Below are 19818 nucleotides of genomic sequence, written 5' to 3' on the forward strand. Positions count from 1 at the left end.
CAGGCATGCACTAACATGCATAGCTAATTTTTTTTCTTTCTTTCTTTTTGTAGAGACGTTGTCTCCCTATGTTGCACAGACTGGCCTCAAACTCTTGGGCCAAGTGATCTTCCTGCCTCGGCCTCCCAAGTGCTGGGATTACAGGCATAAGCCAAAGTGCCTGACCCAAAAATATTTTAGACAAACAAAAACTGAGAGAATTTATCTTCAGCAGACCTGCACTAAAGAAAATACTAAAAATTATTTCAGATGTAAGCACAGAGATGCGGAAAACAACAAAGAACAATGAAAAAAATCACTTTTGAGTAAACCTACATAACCATCATATTTAACAAACAAGACAAAACATTTTATTTTTAAAAAATCAAAAAATCTTGTAGGGTTTTTAAAATAAAGAACATTCTCCCTAACCATATCCCAGAATGTCAGTAGCCATCTCCCTTTCAAGACAATTATTAGGTTGACCAGAACAGAAATCCAGTTAACTAACTCTGAGATCATTCCAAATGTGAATCCTATCCCCCTAAAATTAGTTTCCTTTCAATGGATATTTGATTTCTTTCCAAACTTTGGATATTATTTACCAGAAAGATATCACTATTCTTTTGGAGTGGGTGTATGTCTATATCTATATCTATCTATCTATCTATCTATCTATCTATCTATCTATCTGTATATATCTTTGCATATTCTTTACTTTATTGAAATAAGTTTTTAGAAAAAAGAATGCTGATCCAAAAAAGTGTCCATTTTCTGTTTTGATCTGAATTGGCAAACTAACAGAATTTTTAAAAGTAATCCTTCTATCCTCCAATAATTTTAAAATGTATATATTTTTCTTTCACAGATATCTATTTGCTTTTATTTTTTCTTGTTCAAAATCCTGCCAATAGGGAATTTACAGCCATTCAGGTTCTCCATAGTGTAAGAATACTGAAAAGGAGTGTCAATAACAAGAGTGATCAACTGCCTGCCAAAATGAAAAATCTTAGATTCCTTGAAAAGAAATGAGGGGGAAAAATTGGAAAGATGAAACGAAGACTTAAACACACCAAAGGCTTTTCAAATTAGAAAGTTATACTCATCGAAATGCATCATACTAAACCACACTGAGCTATTCCTCACACTAAAAATACCATCCCTTTCATCTGTGGACACTGATACCACTGGTCTGGGACTTGCCTGCACGCCTGTCTCCTGCCAACCAAGAAAATGTGATGGGGGAGCTTTTCTTCCAGCAAGTCTAATCCTGGGGAAAAGGAAAACAGAACAGTTTTTTCCTAAGGCAATAAAAAAAGTTTCAAAAAATTTAATGAAAGGAATCTTAAAATGCAGACTGAACAATTAAATTAGTTACCCTGAACACTTTCTTAAGTTAGTCCTTGAGAATTTATTTTACTATATCACATTTTATTGTATTTTACTGTATTTTGAGACAGAGTCTTACTCTGTCACCCAGGCTGGAGTGCAGTGGTGCCATCTCTGCTCACTGTAGCTTCCGCCTCCCAGGCTCAAGTGATTCTCCTGCCTCAGCCACCCAAGTAGCTGGGATTACAGGCATGCGCCACCACGCCTGGCTAATTTTTGTATTTTTAGTAGAGACAGGGTTTCACCATGTTGACTAACCTGATCTTGAACTCCTGACCTCAGGTGATCGGCCTGCCTTGGCCTTCCAAAGTGTTGGGATTACAGGCATGAGCCCCTGCACCTGGCCAGGAATTTTATTTATAGTTTAAAAAAAAAGAGTGAAGGAAAAAAAAAAAAAAAAAAAAAAAACAAGCCCTAAGTGCTGAAGACCAAAAGCCATTTGTTTTAAACATTCTGACTTACCTGTTTTTAAAATTTTGGCTGGGTTCACTTTTTAAAGAAAATTAAAAATAAAGTGAAGGAGGCTATGAAATAATACAAACAATAAAATGTGGGTTTCTCTATTTTAGATTACGAAAGACCTAGAATGTTAGAACTAAAAAATGCTTTAGAGATCACCTAGCATAGCTAACCCCTCACTTCACAAATTAAAGAGCTAGACTTAACAAAAAGTAGGAACAACTTATGCATGGCCAGATGTGAGCTAGTGGGGCAACCAGAACAAATACCTAAATATCCTCGTCCATTTATAGACTCTTTCCTGGGCTCTCTCAATTTATCTACATATGGGGAAGAGAGGGGAAGGCAATCCAGTTCTACAGGTATTTGCTTCAAAACTTTATCCCGGGAGACTTTCTGAGAGCTCACAGATAGATCCTAGGGAAAAGACTCCTTCTCATTCCTCCTCATTGTTCTCAAATTCTCCCTACGTCTTCTCAGTCACCAAATCCTGTTGCTTGAACCACCTAAACACCTCTCAGACACATCTTCCCGTCTGTATTACCACTGCCACTGATTTGGACATCATTTTTCCTCACCTGGATTCCTGTATAATCTCTAAAGTGTCCTCCTACCTCCAATCCTACCACTTCTCCAACACTCTCCCTCCACACTGAACCCCTCCACATCGATCACCCATCGATTTCCACACTGAATCTTCTCCACATTGACTTCCCCATTTCAAATCCCATTCTCCACTTTGAACAAATGACTCCCCTGCTTCAAATCCTTTCATGAAGAATTCCCTTAACAAGAAACGCAGAGTCTCAATGGCTTCCCTTTGCTTGTGCGATAATACCTGCATTCGTTAGGGTCTTACTGGTAAATGGAAGATATACATAGGACAATTGAAGAAAAATGTATTTCCAAAAGGACCAAGTTTAAAGGAGTTCCAGGGTACAGGGAAATTATTTTTAAAAAAAAACAAAAAAACAAACAACAACAAAAAAAAACACACAAAAACAAACAAACAAAAAAAACACTTAGAAACCCCGGGCTAGTAGAAGTAGAGCTGTGTGGTAGATGGTTTCCAAAATAGCCCACAAAGATTTTCTGAATTCTGGATCTTGGTATTCACATCCTTGTGTAAATCCCTCACCTTGGGTTAGGGGTGGACCTAGTGACTTCTCACTCTCAAAAGGGATGGGATAATATGTCCAAAATTGGGCTGGGGGAGGGACAGCACTAGGAGAAATACCTAATGTAAATGACGAGTTGATGGGTGTAGCAAAGCAACATGGCACATGTATACCTATGTAACAAACCTGCACATTGTGCACATGTACCCTAGAACTTAAAATATAATTTAAAAAAAAGAAAAGTGTCCAAAATTAGGTTATAAAACACTAAGACTCCTATCACTCACCTTCCCTCTCTGCCTGTTGTCACTGATGAAAAAAATAATAATAATGCCATGTTATGAGCTGCACTGTGGAGAGACACATGTCATAAATAACTAAGACTGGCCTCTGGCAAACAGCCAACAAAGAACTGAGTCCACCATTCCAACAGCCCTTAAGGAACTGAATCCAGCCAACAGTCACACAAGTAAGTTTGGGAGTAGGCTTTTCCCCAGCTGAGACTTCAGATGAAACCACAATCCCAGTCAACATCTTGATTACAGTCTTTTAAAAGACACTGTGCTGGAGAACTCACAAAATCTTCAATTGGATTACTAACCCACAGAAACTGTGACATAATAAATGTTTTTAAGCCATTGAGTTTTGAGATAATTCGTTACACAGCAACAGATAACAAATACAAACTGGAACCACCCCAAGACCCAAAAGGATGAGCAGACAAAAAGGATTCGGACCCAGAAGAGGAGAGTAGTCTGCCTTGCGAAAATCAACAAACTTCAGTAGAGGGACATGGCAGTGCAAGGTTTTGCAGAGTGAGACCCAGGAGAAGAAATTCTCTGACATTGCTCTTCTCCTTTCCTCCCATCTCTTTCCAGACTGTTACTAACCAAACCCAACTGAAACCCAGAGGTCACAAGAGCCCTGTAAATGTAGTCCTCACAGCTCAGCCTCTGGGGCAGAGAGCAGCATGCAAAGGAGTTGAATATGGGTATGGAGGTGCAAAGGGAAGATATTTTTACAATGTCTAAACTCCTTGTCATGGATACATAAGGTCTTTTGTGATCTGGCCCTAATCTACCTATCTAGCTTTATTCCTCAAACTTTCATCACAGAAACCTGGCTTCATAACAACCATTTAAAGTCTCCTGAATGACATCACAAATCTGCTCTTTTACAGGCACTAGTCCTGCCTCCTACACCTTCTCTCTCCTTTTCCATCTGGTTAATTCCTAGTCATCTCTCAAGAATCGAAGAAGGTGCCAAATCCTCTGGATGTCTTCTACATCATCATCCCCTCTCCTGGGATGGACTACATGACCCCTCTACCTCCTCCCACACCCTCAGTTGCTTCTACCAACACTGTAATTGTCTAGTTCCCCACCTCTCCCCAGCTGGCCTGTGGGCTCATTCAGGGCTCAGTCCTCATCTTGCATTCCTAGCATCTAATAGTGTCTGGCACACAAATGACACTCAATATGTATTTCCTGATTCGACAGTTTCTAACCCTCATCATGCCTTAGTCACCAGGACCTGCAGGTCCCCAGACTCTCAACTGTGCTGGCTTCTACCACTGCCTCCTATGAATTCCAAACCACACCCTGTCCCTAGCTTCCTCCATAGCACTGGATTCCTCCAGGCTAGATCTTTCTCTTATTGCTGCATACCACAGCCAATGTAACTAAAATAGTGTAACATTTACTTTCTGGATGTATACATAAACCAACTACTGCCCAGGACTTCAAGGGCCCTAAATCATTAGGCAGAGTGACCTTGGGGTATCAGAGCAACATAAAGGCTAGACTCAAATTCCAGCAGAAAAGGAGTCAATAACTAGAAATGAATGGGTGAAGGAAGCCATCAATGAGGAGGCTATGTAACTAACCCTTTGATATACAAGAACATTGGCTTTTTTTCTAAAACTCCTATTTCATCTATGACACTATATGCTACTGGCAATGTACAGTGTTGCTACTTAAACACCACTTCTGTTATGTATATAACATGTAATTAGTACTACAAAATAATTTTATTAATGTCTTAAATGTTATTAGCAAGCCAAAGAAACAGGTTGCCACCAAGAAGATGTCATCTAACTTTCACTGTTGAATATTAAATCATTACAATTAAAACTTTTTCTTCTAATGCCTGACTTAATTGGGCTTTATCTCAATCCAATTTAGATTATCTAGAACTATCTAAAATATTTCTTTAAAAGCTCAAAAGACCTTTAAAAGTGCATATAGTCTCACAACATTGTTTTGATATCAGGGAAGTGTACTGACTTATGAAAGATCAAAAAGTTATAGAATGGAACTTTGAAATCATTGCAGAAAGGTATTTGGCACATTTTTAGACCAATTTCCTCCCTTTACAGAAGAGGAAATGAGGCCAAAGTATTATATTTTATTTACTAAGCTAACGGTAAGTGCATATAATTCATTTTTTAATTCTTCTTTCTACCTTACATGGACACTGAATATATTCTTTTTGTGTTAGAAGTATCTCATAATTGAGAAGGAAGGAGGAAAAGAATGAAGAAGGTAGAAAACAAAACAAGAAGTAGAATCGGGAAAATGAAGTTCTCCACACAGAGCTGGGACCAGACAGGCAGAGCCTCCAGCTCTCTGTGTGACATCTTCCATGCCTCCTGACCCAAACAAATCAAATTACCAGTCTAGTTAGAAGAACTTTGTCAAGAGGCATTGTTAACACCAAAGATCCAAACAAGATCAGAAAGCAACTTGCTCTTACTCAAAAGCCATCTTACCTATAAAAGAGGGTAAACATTTTAGAAAATCTTTACCCAAGAAGCAAAAGCACCAATGAGTAGAATGAAACTTCAGCATTAAAAATATGAGACATTAATCCAAGTCAACTCTCCCAGAATAAGCATGAAAGCCAAAGACCTGTCACATATTATTTTCATTAATTTAATGTGCCCCATTGCTACTCAGCTCCAACAATGTGGTAACAGTAGTCTGTCATTGAAAACATGGTAGTCGCATAGGGTGCTAGAAAGGCAACTGACTGGAGGGGCCAGGTTCCCTGGACACCATCATGGCTTCCATGGGAAAGTGCTGAGGAACCTTAAGTTACTCACCCTCTCTATACTTTTAGTTCTTTCATCTATAAAATAAGACTAGAAAATCTCTAAGGAAAAGCTACTAAAATCCCTATGACAAGAGCTTGCTTCTTCCATGTCTTGAGAGATCTACAAATAATTATGAAATCAAAAATCTAATTCAAAACACTAACTCTCTCATCACTTTGCAACACATACTATGCCTGGATATTGTAAAAGACTAAGTCAGTGCTTTTCAAACTTTGTTGGACATCAGATTCTCCTGAGAACATCTTGAAACTCAGATTCCTAGGACCCAGCTCAGACCGATTAAATAGAAATACCTTGTAGAGGGGGTCCTTTGAGGATTAACATTTTTATAAAGCACCCTAAATGATGTGATGTATAGCTAGGTTCAAATATCATCATTACACTGGGCAATTCAATAACTCAGGATCCTAAGGATACAGGAATATAAAAAAGGTTAACAGGTCTGGGTGTCTTCATGAATAATTAAGGTTTTCTTTTAAATAGATTTTTAATGTGACCAATACATTTTTCATACACACCTCCAATCCAAACTGTGAATATGAAGGATGAAAAACTAAATTAGAAAGTCTGTTCAAGTCAATAAATAAGTCATGCCTTGGGAAAGTACAACTTGTCACAGTTAATGACATGAAAACATGAAAAGGAAATGAAGAGTGTTCTGAAAAGCATGGGCTTTAAAAACCCACCCATGATTACTCATATATCAAGAGGTTACCATCCTAAATGTCATTTAAAAGTCACAACAACATTATAGACATAATCATCCACTTATTACTCGAAAGTTTACCCAAAAGCTTCATTTCTCTAGATTTGGCTTTTTAAATGTCAGCATCTGAATCAACACAATGCAGTCCAAGCAAAAATTTCACACTGAAAGTGTCTGACAACAAGAGAAAAAAACAAACAAACAAGAGAAAGAAAACAAAAATGAAAGCACAATTTTTTAAATGTAAATTTTAGTCGTGGGTATCTAAGGAAAGGTTTGGGTTTATGGCTACAACTTTGAATAAATGATTACACTAAAGGACTTCCAAAGAAAATGCTTTGAATTGCCACTGGCTTCAAAATCCAACCTTTACCGATGATACCTTGAGGACAACGTCCTACAGCAGGTAAATTCTTGGTTGTAGCCAAAGGGCAGCCTACAGCATCAGGAGAAGAAAACTATATGAAAATCCCATAGTTCAAGTACAAGCATGGTTTAAGTCAGTCAGGTTAACTAGGTTTAAAATGGTGTCAGGGTCTGAGCTCACACTGTGCAATAAGTGTGTCTTTCTTTCTAACAGACTGAACCAATTCAATGTCCCTTTTATGGTAATTAATATAGCAAATACACATGAACATATAGATACTCTCTATACAAGTTTGTCACATGAAAGATATATTTTCATTACTAGTTGTCATTTCTCTAAAGAACTACAGCAGTTGACATGTTTGTTACTAAATTAAACCAGAAAAGAGCCCCTTACTACCACCCAAAAAGTAAAAACCAAGTTCTCATAAACCTGCAGGAAGTTTTTTTTTCCTGTAAACATAATACAAACATTCTAGTAGAAAGGTGGTTGAGTTACATGACCTTTGCATTTCTTATTCTTTAATAATCCATGAATTTGCAATCCTCTGAAGAATATAAAAATATTTTTGTTTTCCTGTGTCTTAAAAAAACTCACTGTATAAATTTGCTCTAGACAACTTATTAACAGGGCCAACATTTAGAGATTTTATCATTTATTTTCTCTCTAAGTGTCACTATCTCTACAAGACCTAAACATGAAAAGAAAAAGAGATATTCATTATGGACCACACTGTGGTCTAAATAGGATATAAGATGCCTCATTCGATTTATATAAAGTGATCTTCATAATTACCTTCCTCCTACTTTTTTTTTTTTTTTCTTTTTACAGATGAAAACACTATGGCTCATGGAAGTTAAAGAACTAACTTACAGTCACATTGCTAAAGAGTGGTAAAGTTGGAATTTTAACCTAAGTCTCACTCCAAAGCCCATGTTCCTACCAGCCTGGCACAGGGTCTCCCAGTATGGGGGTGGGTTAAGAAAGTAACAATGACTCAATGTCTATTATTCTGTATGTTTCACTAATTGCTCAGCCCCATTAATCTATTTTTTTCTTTACTGCAATTTAATAAGCATCATTCTTATAGATGGGTTATCTAGACATTCTCTTGCAAAGCAAAGAATTACAGAATTTTACACTCAAAGCAAGAATAATTTGAGAACTCTATTTTTACAAGGAAAAGAGAAAAATTCACCATATTGATCATCCAGGAATATCTAGTTCCACATTGCCCATATAAGTAATACACAGAGCCTCTCAGAATGCACAGAACTGAGCAGAAATTCAAGTAGTTAGTGAAATGAACATTAACTTATTTCCTTATTAACATACAAGAGAGTTAGGTTAAATTTTCACAAACGTGCAAACATTAAAAAGGTGTACAATAAGAAGCAATTGTGTCAAATTCAGCAGGTACTAAAATAAACTTAAGTGCCATTTTCTTCCTTTAAAATGTATTCTTTTTCCAACTATCTCAATTTGAATTAATAGCACCAATGATTTTCATTCACCCAAGGTCAAAAAACCTAGTCATCTTTGACTCTCTACTTGCCACCTATATTCCTTCAGTTTCCAAGTCATTTTTAATCCGGACTTTAATTCCTCTTATCAGTTTCTCTCAATTCTGAAGGTGATTTCACAAGTTGAATTAGTCTCTCCTTTCCCTCCTTACCTTTCACACAGACACAGAAATCTCTCTCTCCTAGAGCCTCCGCTCTATCTTGATAACAATCCATTCAGCACACTGGGGCAAGAGTCGTCATCCCAAAGAGATCTCAATCTTGCAACTCTTGGCACAAAAGTTTTTCACGATTAAATTGCCTAATTCAACACTAACATCTGGCTCCAGCCAGCCTCTCTTCCCAAAATTCTATCTTCGTTTACTCCTTGTAATGCATCCGATGCCCAAGCTAACCAGTTCCGGTTGCTGTTACTTTCCTCAGTTCTGTGCCCTTGCTGAAACATCTTATCACCTGGTACGTTCTTCCTCTCTGCTTTCCACATAAAGCAATCCTGCACATATTTTAAAACTGAGTTCAAAGACCATTCTTCCACAAGCCCATTCTCACCTCTGAGGCTGGGAGAACTGGCCTCCTGCTCTGAAATTATATAACACACTACTTGCATGTCTATTTTGGAAATTAACATTTAGACTCTACAACAGTTATTTGTGTACATCTTATGTCTCCTACCAACTGTAATCATCTCATACAAATATACCTCTGTATCTCCCACAGCATTCAGCCCAGATTTTGTACATACTATGAGTTTGAAGAACTTTCAGTTCATACATCTTCCACTAAGGCCTTTCCACTGAAGGAGAATGTGTCTTCCCCATCTGCATTGCTTAGGCAACCTTTGGGTTTAAAGAAAACTAAATGGCATAATATTTTTCAAGTGTTAAATGCCAAGTGCTCAAGTATGAACTTCCTTGAATTTTGGAACTAGAGAACCAGAGGATGTGAGAAGAAAATATGCATTTATCAGTAAGGCAGTTTAGGCAGAAAACATTTGTCTTTTTGTCAGCCCTACACAGAACACAACAGTCCACAGGGGCAGCATGCACGGCACTCGACCAGATGCCTTACTTTGCAGTAGACGATCATGTTTGGAGAACTCTCCTCTGGGTCAGCAATCCCCACTGCTCTTTGATCCCCGGATCCCTGAGCCATCCTGAGTCTCTTCACTCACACTGCAAAAATAAATGAATAGACCATTAAGTCATGAAGGAATTATATAAAGAGGGCTTTGAAATGTAAAGAATTAAGAAACTTTTGGCAGATGCCATGAACACAAAACATATTACGTGATTCTTTTTTAAGTTAGGGAATGATTGTAGTCTTACTATCCACAAATATTCTTCTAATCCCCAAACAACATGTTGTTGATTTTCAGCTCAGAATCGCACACCTCAGGAGTGAATATACGGCAGTCTTTGTTGTTTTTTTTTTTTTTTTGAGACGGAGTTTTGCTCTTGTTGCCAAGGCTGGAGTGCAGTGGTGCGATCCCGGCTCTCTGAAACCTCCACCTCCTGGGTTCAAAAGATTCTCCTGCCTCAGGCTCCCGAGTAGCTGGGATTACAGGCATGTGCCACCACGCCCAGCTATTTTTGTATTTTTAGTAGAGACGTGGTTTCTCCATGTTGGTCAGGCTGGTCACAAACTCCTGACCTCAGGTGATCCACCTGCCTCAGCCTCCCAAACTGCTGGGATTACAGGCACGAGCCACTGCACCCGGCTGCGGCAGTCTTAAATAACCTCCTGAGGACAAATGAAGCCAATCATTTTGCTGTTGAGCTCACCTTGCCAAAGCTCATTTTCTGATTAATTCTATGCATTAAAATATGAATATTTTATTAGGGAAATCAAAATCCAGACCACAAGGAGATACCACTTCATACCCATTAAGATTATTATAATTTAAAAAAAAAAAAAAACCCTCAAGTAAGTCTTGGCAAGGATATAGGGAAATCAGAATCCTCAAACATTGCTGGTAGGAATGTAAAATGATACAGTCACTGTTGAAAACAGCTTAGTGGGGCCGGGCGCGGTGGCTCAAGCGTGTAATCCCAGCACTTTGGGAGGCCGACACAGGCTGATCACGAGGTCAGGAGATCGAGACCATCCTGGCTAACACGGTGAAACCCTGTCTCTATTAAAAAATACAAAACAAACTTGCCGGGCGCGGTGGCGGGCGCCTGTAGTCCCAGCTACTCCAGCTACTTGGGAGGCTGAGCCAGGAGAATGGCGTAAACCCAGGAGGCGAAGCTTGCAGTGAGCTGAGATCCGGCCACTGCACTACAGCCTGGGCGACAGAGCGAGACTCCGTCTCAAAAAAAAAAAACAACAACAACAACAAAAAACAGCTTAGTGGTTCCTCAAAAACAGTTGAACACAGAATTACCACATGATCTAGCAGTTCCACTTCTAAGTGCATACACAAAATAACTGAAAACGAATACCAAATACTTGTACACAAATGTTCGTAGTAGCACTATTCACAATAGCTAAAAGGTAGAAGCAACCCAAATGTCCATTAGTGGATGAATGGATAAATAAAACGTGTGTATCCATACAATGGGATATCATTGAGCAATAAAAAGGAATAAAGTACTACAATGTGCTATATGCTGCAACGTGGATGAACCTTGAAAACATGCTAAGTGAAAACACGCTAAGTGAAAAAAGCCAGACACAAAACGTCACATATTGTTTGAGTCTATTTTTATGAAATATCCAGAATAGGTAAATCCGTAGAGACAAGAAACAGATTGGTAGTTGCCAGTAGCTGCAGGAAGGATGGAATGGGTGACTGCTTAATGGATACGGGGTCTCCTTCAGGGGCCTTGATAGAGGTGATGGCTGTAGAACACTGTGAAAGCAAGAAATGCCACTGAATTATACACTTTAACATGGCTGATTTTATGTTATGTGAATTTCACCTCAATTCAGAAAAATAAATACATTTAATTTGGCCTTTTTGAAAAGCCTGAAAAGGTAACAGTGAAATAAGAACAAGTATATGGAATTTTTGAGTGAAGAAGGAAGTTCAGTCCTTGGTGTGACATTATATTTATTGTGTGACCTTGAGCAAGTACAAGAATCTGTTGGGTTTCTTTTATTAATTTCCCTTTAAAACAAATATATTGAACACCTGCTATATGCTCCAAGTCGTGCTAAGGCACCTTCCTCTACACTGCCCTCAGCAGTAAAATGTGAATTCCACCAAGTTCCCCACAGGTAAGGGTCAAATAAGCTGAGTGTGAGAGCAGAGTATAAAGCCATAAAAGTTCTATACAAATGTTATCCCTAATCTAAGAGGCTGCCTGGGTTACTTGCACAAAATTCATAGGCTTTTCATCAAAGAAATAACCATACGTGACAGAAAAGGCTATTTCAATTTAAAATAAAAACTTGGGAAACATTTTATTATAAAACAAGTTGCTACCAAAGGTCATTCCATAAAAACAAATTTGGATGGAAAATGGGAGAGAGAGAGGAATTTGTAATTTATGCTAAGAATTTAATTGCCCAAAATATCCCATTCGAATAACACTATCTGCTTTCTTCACTATTTATAAATTACAATGGTTTTTAAAATTAGATTACATAAAGAGGTAAAGAGCATCATTCTATAATATTATCTCTATACATTGTAATATCAGGATTTCTTTTTTTTTTTTTTTTTTTTTTTTTGTCTCACTCTGTCACCCAGGCTGGAGTGCAGTGGTGCTATCTCGGCTCACTGCAAGCTCTGCCCCCCCGGGTTCACGCCATTCTCCTGCCTCAGCCTCCCGAGTAGCTAGGACTACAGGCACCTGCCACCACACCGGGCTAATTTTTTTGTATTTTCAGTAGAGATGGGGTTTCACTGTGTTAGCCAGAATGGTCTCGATCTCCTGACCTTGTGATCTGCCTGCCTCAGCCTCCCAAAGTGTTGGGATTACAATATCAGGATTTCTATGAATATAGTACTACATGGAAACACTGATTATCCTAATCAATGGCTTTTAAAATTAAATGAACACAGTTTTATTTTTAAACAACTACTTAGTTGCCTACTCCTTTGCCTTAATACAGAATATGACAGAGCATGAAAACAAAAATTGAGTTCATTTATATATACTCATGTATCTATGTAATAGAGACGTTTTAGGTTTCTGTTGCTTTATTTTAATATGAACACTTTCACTTTAATGAGCATATTCTCTTCTACCTAGAAAACTGTATTATAATAGCAAGGTTAGAAATGACCTAGAAACAAACGTGTCAGGCCTCCCTCTCCCCTCCCACCAACAGAACCATTTCTGTGTGTTAAAACAGGCTGATGTTCCAGAGTCTAGACTTGAAACTACTAAGTGAATGCAGATAGTCTCTGTGTTAAGAATTTTAGTAAGCCTCGTATTCAGTACAAATGTTTCTATTTTTGGTTCCTCTATTAACTCGTTTTGAAACTCAGACAAGCTATTTAGCTTTCCTGTATCTAGAAAGAATCATTTCTAAAATAATAATATACTTTCTAGTCCACATGTCAACAGATGTTAGAGAGAACTGGATGTGAAACCTACATAGGTAAAGATTTTCTAATTAAATTTATTGACTATTAAAGTTGAGGCTTGTGAAATTAAAAGACTAGGTTTTCATTCATTATAGTATGATGTAAAATACTTCTTTTAAATGGAGTACAATAGAAATGGAGTGTTTAAATTTAGTGGTAGAGAAAAACAGAGTGTTCTCCATTGTACTTACATATACATATACATACACACAGTAAACAACCCAGGGGCTTCTATATTAACATTTGAAGAATGTGAACATTTTTGTGAAAACATGTAACTGCATATCAAAAGAAAGCATGTTAATATTATTTTCCTATATGGACTCACAGCTAACCCAAGAGGAAAATTGAAAATGGGCTAGGACCTTACATTTCACAATCTCCAAGAAGAAACAATACAGCTTGGTGGTTACAAGCTGCCTCTCATCAGACAGATCCATGTCTGAATCTAGGCTCCACCACTTCCTAGCTGTGTGATCTTAGGCAAGTTCCTTCTCTTCTCTGTGCTTTTAATCCCTTACCTGTCACACACCACAGCCCCAGCATAATGAAAAGCCCTCTGAACTAGGAGTCCTGGTATCGCCCCACCCCTCGCTCCTTTGCAACTAGCCAGCTATCAGAACGAGGACACACAGCTTCCCTGGACCTCAGTTGGGCATTGGCTATAAAATCTAGCATCCTTAGAGTTCCTTCCAGCTCTGAGCTAGGCCCTCAGAACCTCACATTTCTAACTTTCCTTCAAAGACTCTCACCAGAATGTTCCATGCCACCTGTCTCTGTCATTACTGCATATATCTCAGCCCATTTCCTCTATTCATGACAGCGCTCAATGTCTCAAAGAATAAATCACAAAACCACTGCAGTGGAGCATCCCCTGTCTGACTCAGCATCCCTCCCCATGACGGAATTCCTATACCACACCAACCACCCTGAGGTTCTTTGGGACTCAACATTTATTCTTTGAGCAAATATACTGAGCATCTACTTTTGTAAGGTTCCATGCTAGGCCCTGGGGATATACAGAGAAGTCAGACACAGATCCTCTCCTTAAAATGTTCAGAGACTGGTAGGAATAACAGATGTGTTCACAGAAAGGACACTGTTATATGTGGTTGCTCAATTATGATGGCACAGAGTAGGAGGAGGTGACAGATGAGCAGAAGCCTGGGAGAGGCAAAGTTTGCCATTCCAGCCAAGGCTATGCACACACACAGGCATAGAAATCTGAAGCCCCAGAAGTGGCTCAGCTCTGTGCTAGACAGTCAAGAGAAAAAAGCCACAAAGATAATCTGATCCCAGAAAGATTAAGTGGGAGACAGCCAAGTGTGGAGAGTGAGATAAAAGGGATTTACACCTATCTGAATTTGTGGGACTTTGTTTACTTGTCTATCAGGGACTTCCTCTGCTAGAAAGCCAGTTCTTCATAGGCAAGGACTTTATTGTTGGGGTTCACCCCTCTCTCCCTGGCACTTAGAGCAGAACCTGGCACACAGAAGGTACTTAAATATGTTTGAATGAATGATGGGACTGAGAAAATTCTACCAGGATGCAGTGTCCTCCTTCCAGAAGATTCATCTGGATAACAAGCCATTAAAAGTGGCCAATAAAGAAGGCTCTTGATCAACAAAGACCCATGTATAGCATCATACATAAAGATTTTCCCCAAGGTTTATTGATATGAACCAGCCTGGACTCAGCAATCCACTTCTGGAATTCACAAGCAATTTAGGTAAGAAGGAATATGTGGGGAGGGTAGAAAACATAGTGAGGGGGATGCTCTAGGCATAACAGGACAATTGAGCACCTGTGACACAAAGAGATTCATGAATCCTTGAAAGTCAGGATTGTGCCTGCAGTCTACTCCAGACTTACATTGCATCTGTAACTTGCAGTTACAATAAATTCCTGCTGTTTACTTTATAATGCCAGCCCCTCTGGAATAAGCAAAGCCTAGCAGCTAACAATGTTGAGCAGAGCAGGAAGGAAGGGCCTCGACGGTATAGGAAAAGAAAGGGCTTTGAAGTCAGACTGGGAATCACACTCAGCTCTAGCCTCACTAAGGCTACTATGTGGCCTTTGACAATGGACTCTCCCACCCTAAATTTCCAGCTCCTTGCCTGGAAGATGAGACTCGTCCATCATACAGAGTTGCTTTTGAAGAGGGAAGAGAATAAGCCATGGAAATGCCCCAGCACAGAATGAATGTAGAAACTGACCAGTGACCTTGTTCTAAGCCAATGTTTGGCCAAGTGAAATTCCCAGGCCACTGGCATCAGATTCAATGGAGAATCCCACCCCAACCCCCACCCTCAGATATTCTGACTCGTGCATCAGAGATGAAGCCTTCAGCGGTCCAATGACCTCCTCAGGTGATCCTGATACAGAGCTAAGAGGAGAACTGACTACAACTACCCTACAATGTCACTGAAATTACCATGGCTTGCAGCTAAAAGCTTTAAACATCATGCCTGCCACTCTTAGTGCCCAGACCTCAAAACCCTATTCAGCGAAATGTCATGTAGGAGAAGTAATCAAACCCTGACTGTAATATAGTTTGAATATTTATGCTGCCAAATAAGAATTTCTGTTGATGTTATTTCCTCTTCTCCATATTATATCAAATTCTCATTGTTTGCCTCAGCCCATTAAAACCCAATGGATTTTTTTTCTGACATCAGCACTGTTAAGCACTTCAGGAAAAAAAATTACAATATGTGTGCTAGCTCAGTAGTACGAGCTTGTTTATATAGCTCTAATCTGACTGAGTGGGCAGGAATCCCAAGGGGAAAGGAGGAAGAACAACAGCTCTAAATAACAAATCACTCTTTCTGTTATAGCAGAGTCTGCCAACTTGACATTTCCTATATATTCGAAGTTCAAAGGCTCAATGACAGACAGAGTGTCCGTTTCAGGTAATGCACCAAGATCTTAAAGTACGGCAATAGCACTCAACCCCTAAAGGCCAATTTTGGTGGCACTGGAAGGCACCCAGTATTTTACTAGGATATAATCACTTGATCATTTTAGGACATCGATTAGAATTCAGTGGTTCCCAAAAACTTGCCCAAGGACCAGAACTAGGCTAGCAGTCTCAGAATCACCTGGAAGATATTCTAAATATACATACTCCTGGTTCCCATGCTCCAGAAGTTCTGATCCAGTAGGCCTAGGGTGGTCCCTGGAGATTTACAGATTAATCATTTTCCAAATGATTTGTAAGTATAGCCAGGTTTGGAAACCACTGACCTAGATTCCATAGGGCCCGCCTTCCCTTCACTTGATCCCTTCCTCCCATCCCATGCTGCCTGATGTTTGGGCAGACATGCTGATGGGGGGCTCCTTTAGCTTCCCATGTATTAAGGCAAAAACTCAATGAAATGGATGCAACAAGGTTCTGGGGTCCAAAAAACTGGCTTTCAATCCTGGCTATGTCACTTAAGTGCTGTGTGGCCATAAGCAACATATTTAGCCCCCCTGGGCCTTAGTTTCCTCGCCTATAAAATGGAACAAATGCTAATCACTCTGCAGCAGTGGTTCTCAGCCTGGCCTGCTCATTAGAATTTCTTGGACAGCTCGTCACAGCAACCTCAGCAGGTGGATGTTATTATTCCCACTCTATGAATGAGAAAAGTAAGACTGAAGAACATAGGTGACCTGCCCAAAGTGACACAGTTTGTCAGCCAAGCAACTAAAATTCAAACCCAGGACTGACTCCAATGCCCACGGTTTTTCCAACATGTCCATCTTGTGAAATCACCTACATAAAGTAGATGTTTAGCACAAAGCCTGAAACATAGTAGGTCCTCAACTAATCTATGCTTCCTTCATTCTACTTGCTAGTTTTCAGTGAAGTTGACTTCTCCACTCCAATCCTACCTTAAGACTTACAAATAAATACAATGGTCTCTAAGCTACCACAGCTGCCCTGACAGGCTAAACTAATTAAACTACCAAAGCTGTATGTGTATGTCTATGTGTGTGTGTATATATATACATACACACACACACACACACATATACACATATGCAGGAGGATTGCTTAAACCTGGGAGTTCAAGACCAGCCTGGGCAACACAGCAAGACCCAATCTCTTCAAAAAATACAAAAATTAGCCAGGCATGGTGGTGCATGCCTGTAGTCTCAGCTACTTGGGAGGCTGATGTGGGAGGATCACTTGAGCTCAGGAGTTGGAGGCTACAGTGAGTTATGATCATACCACTGCACTCCAGCCAGGGCGACAGGGTGAGGACTGATCTCTGAAGTAAAAATAAAAAAAATTTTGCATTCCATCTGTCAAAGTTTCTAAAAATTAAGCTAGGAGGGAGAAGTGGAAAGATCGCCACGTAACAGGGCATGCTGGCCCTGGGAGTCCTGTTACTGCAATCTCTGCTGGAAAACCAGGTCTACCCAGGCATCCTCTCTCACCAAGGCTCTGAACTCCACACTGCTCTGGAAACCCCAACCCCTCCAACTCCCCACAGACTCATCCCACCCTTTGAACACTTCTGTAAATAGTATGCCCACTATGTCCTTCCATCTTCTCTCTGAACTTTAAACTTGTGACCTTAATAGAAACTTGCCTTCTCCTCTCCTGCAGCCCTCTGTCCTCACGCCATATATCTCAAGACCAGAGAGTGGAGCAGGCAGCCTCCTGGCTCTCCACTGCTGCTTCAAATGATTTCTCTCCCTCCCTCCAACACAAATCCCTGCTCTGTGGCACTCAGGCCATCTGGCTCTGCCACTTTCTGCTCATCCTCACTGCTGTCTTCCACCTCCCTCCTGCTTATGCCTTCTCATTCCCTGAAGACTCCAGCTTCCGCCTCTCAGAGGGTTGCTTCTGCTTCCCTAACACCTTCACCACTTTCAGTCACTTTAACATCAGACTCAAAGACCTACCAGAAAAGCCAGATTCTCAGTTCCTTATTTTCTCACCTGACGCTTTTTCCTTCTGAGTCACTATCTCACATGGCCACATCCTAAACTTTGTCATCACCCCAAATCCCACTACAAGCATCCTCCACTCTGTCCACCCTTCCTCTTTTCAGCTCACTTACTCTGCATTCACTGCAAACAATCTTCAAACTTGTTTAGACATTTAATCCATTGAACACGCAGCATTTTTACTATCCATTACTACCCTTCACTTCCCCTTCACCATCCACACTGGCTCCATCATTATACTCACTCATAATCACTCCCTTGCACATACCCTCTACTCCTGCATCTCCCCTTGTGATAATTAATACAGAGTGTTAACTTGATTGGATTGAAGGATGCAAAGTATCGATCCTGGGTGTGTCTGTGAGGGTGTTGCCAAAGGAGATTATCATTTGAGTCAGTGGGCTGGGGAAGGCAGACCCACCCTTAATGTGGTGGGCACAATCTAATCAGCTGACAGCAAATATAAAGCAGTCAGAGAAACATGAAAAGGCAACACTGGCCTAGCCTCCCAGCCTACATCTTTCTCCCGTGCTGGAAGCTTCCTGCCCTTGAACATCGGACTCCAAGTTCTTCAGTTTTGAGACTCGGACTGGCTCTCCTTGCTCCTCAAACTTGCAGACAGCCTATTGTGGGACCCTGTGATCATGTAAGTTAATACTTAATAAACTCCTATATATACACACACACTATTATATATTCTATTATATATAATTCTATTGTATATATTCATATAATATATAAGAATACATATATCCTATTTTATATATATACTATATATATAGTATTAGTTCTGTCCCTCTAGGGAACCCTAATACACCCCCTTTCTGTGTCATACTATCCTTGTAAAACTCCAGCACTGGTGGAACCCAACTATCCATCAACCCCAAGCTCCCATCCAAACCGACAAACACTTTGGGGTGGAGAGGAAGTCACACAATCAGGCTGACTAGCTGCATTAAATTCATGGCCACAAACATTAAATGAAGAGTCAACACTGCCTGCCAAACCCAAAATGTTTTCCTACCAAGCTTGTTTCTCCCTTTCTGAAATGGCTGTCATATCTTTTCCCAGCTCATATTTAACACATAGTCTTAGCTGATGAGCTCATTTCAAAATTCATGGAAGAAATGGAAGCTAGCAGAAGACAAGTCCCTCCTCTTTAGACGCCCTCATTGAAGCCACCATGTTCTCCATCTTCCTTTCTCTTCTGGGGAAAAGTTTTGCTGTCAGAGGAATTTGAACCAGAGCAACTCCATCTTGAATAGGGGTGGGTAAAATGAGGCTGAGACCTACTGGGCTGCATTCCCAGACAGTTAAGCACTCTACGTCACAGAATGAGATAGGAGGTCAGCACAAGATACAGGTCATAAAGACCTTGCTGATAAAACAGGCTGCAGTAGAGAAGCCGGCTGAAACCCACCAAAACCAAGATGGTGACGAGAGTGACCTCTGGTTGTCCTCACTGCTACACTCCCACCAGCGCCATGACAGTTTATAAATGCCATGGCAATGTCGGGAAGTTACCCTATATGGCCTAAAAAGGGGAGTCAAGAATAATCCACCCTTGTTTAGCATATAATCAAGAAACAGTCATAAAAACGGGCAACCAGAAGCCCTCAGTGCTGCTCTATCTGTGGAGTAGCCATTCTTTCATTCCTCTACTTTCTTAATAAACTTGCTTTCA

General features: G+C 39.9%; 1 protein-coding gene across 18 annotated transcripts in view; it reads right to left on the minus strand.

Moving 5' to 3' along the window:
- Nucleotides 1–19818, minus strand: part of RGS6 (regulator of G protein signaling 6) — a 629077-nt gene that overhangs the window by 585912 nt on the left and 23347 nt on the right. For all 18 annotated transcript variants that reach the window (XR_004184869.1, XM_031668021.1, XM_031668024.1 and 15 more), the window contains exon 2: nt 9725–9828. Coding sequence is in view for 17 of the 18 variants with exons in the window: in XM_031668021.1 (XP_031523881.1) it covers nt 9725–9808 (84 nt within the window). In the remaining variant the exon portion in view is untranslated. The remainder of the gene's footprint in view (nt 1–9724; nt 9829–19818) is intronic.

This window comes from Papio anubis, chromosome 7 (assembly GCF_008728515.1).
Source record: "Papio anubis isolate 15944 chromosome 7, Panubis1.0, whole genome shotgun sequence".
NCBI classification, from domain to species: Eukaryota; Metazoa; Chordata; class Mammalia; order Primates; family Cercopithecidae; genus Papio; species Papio anubis.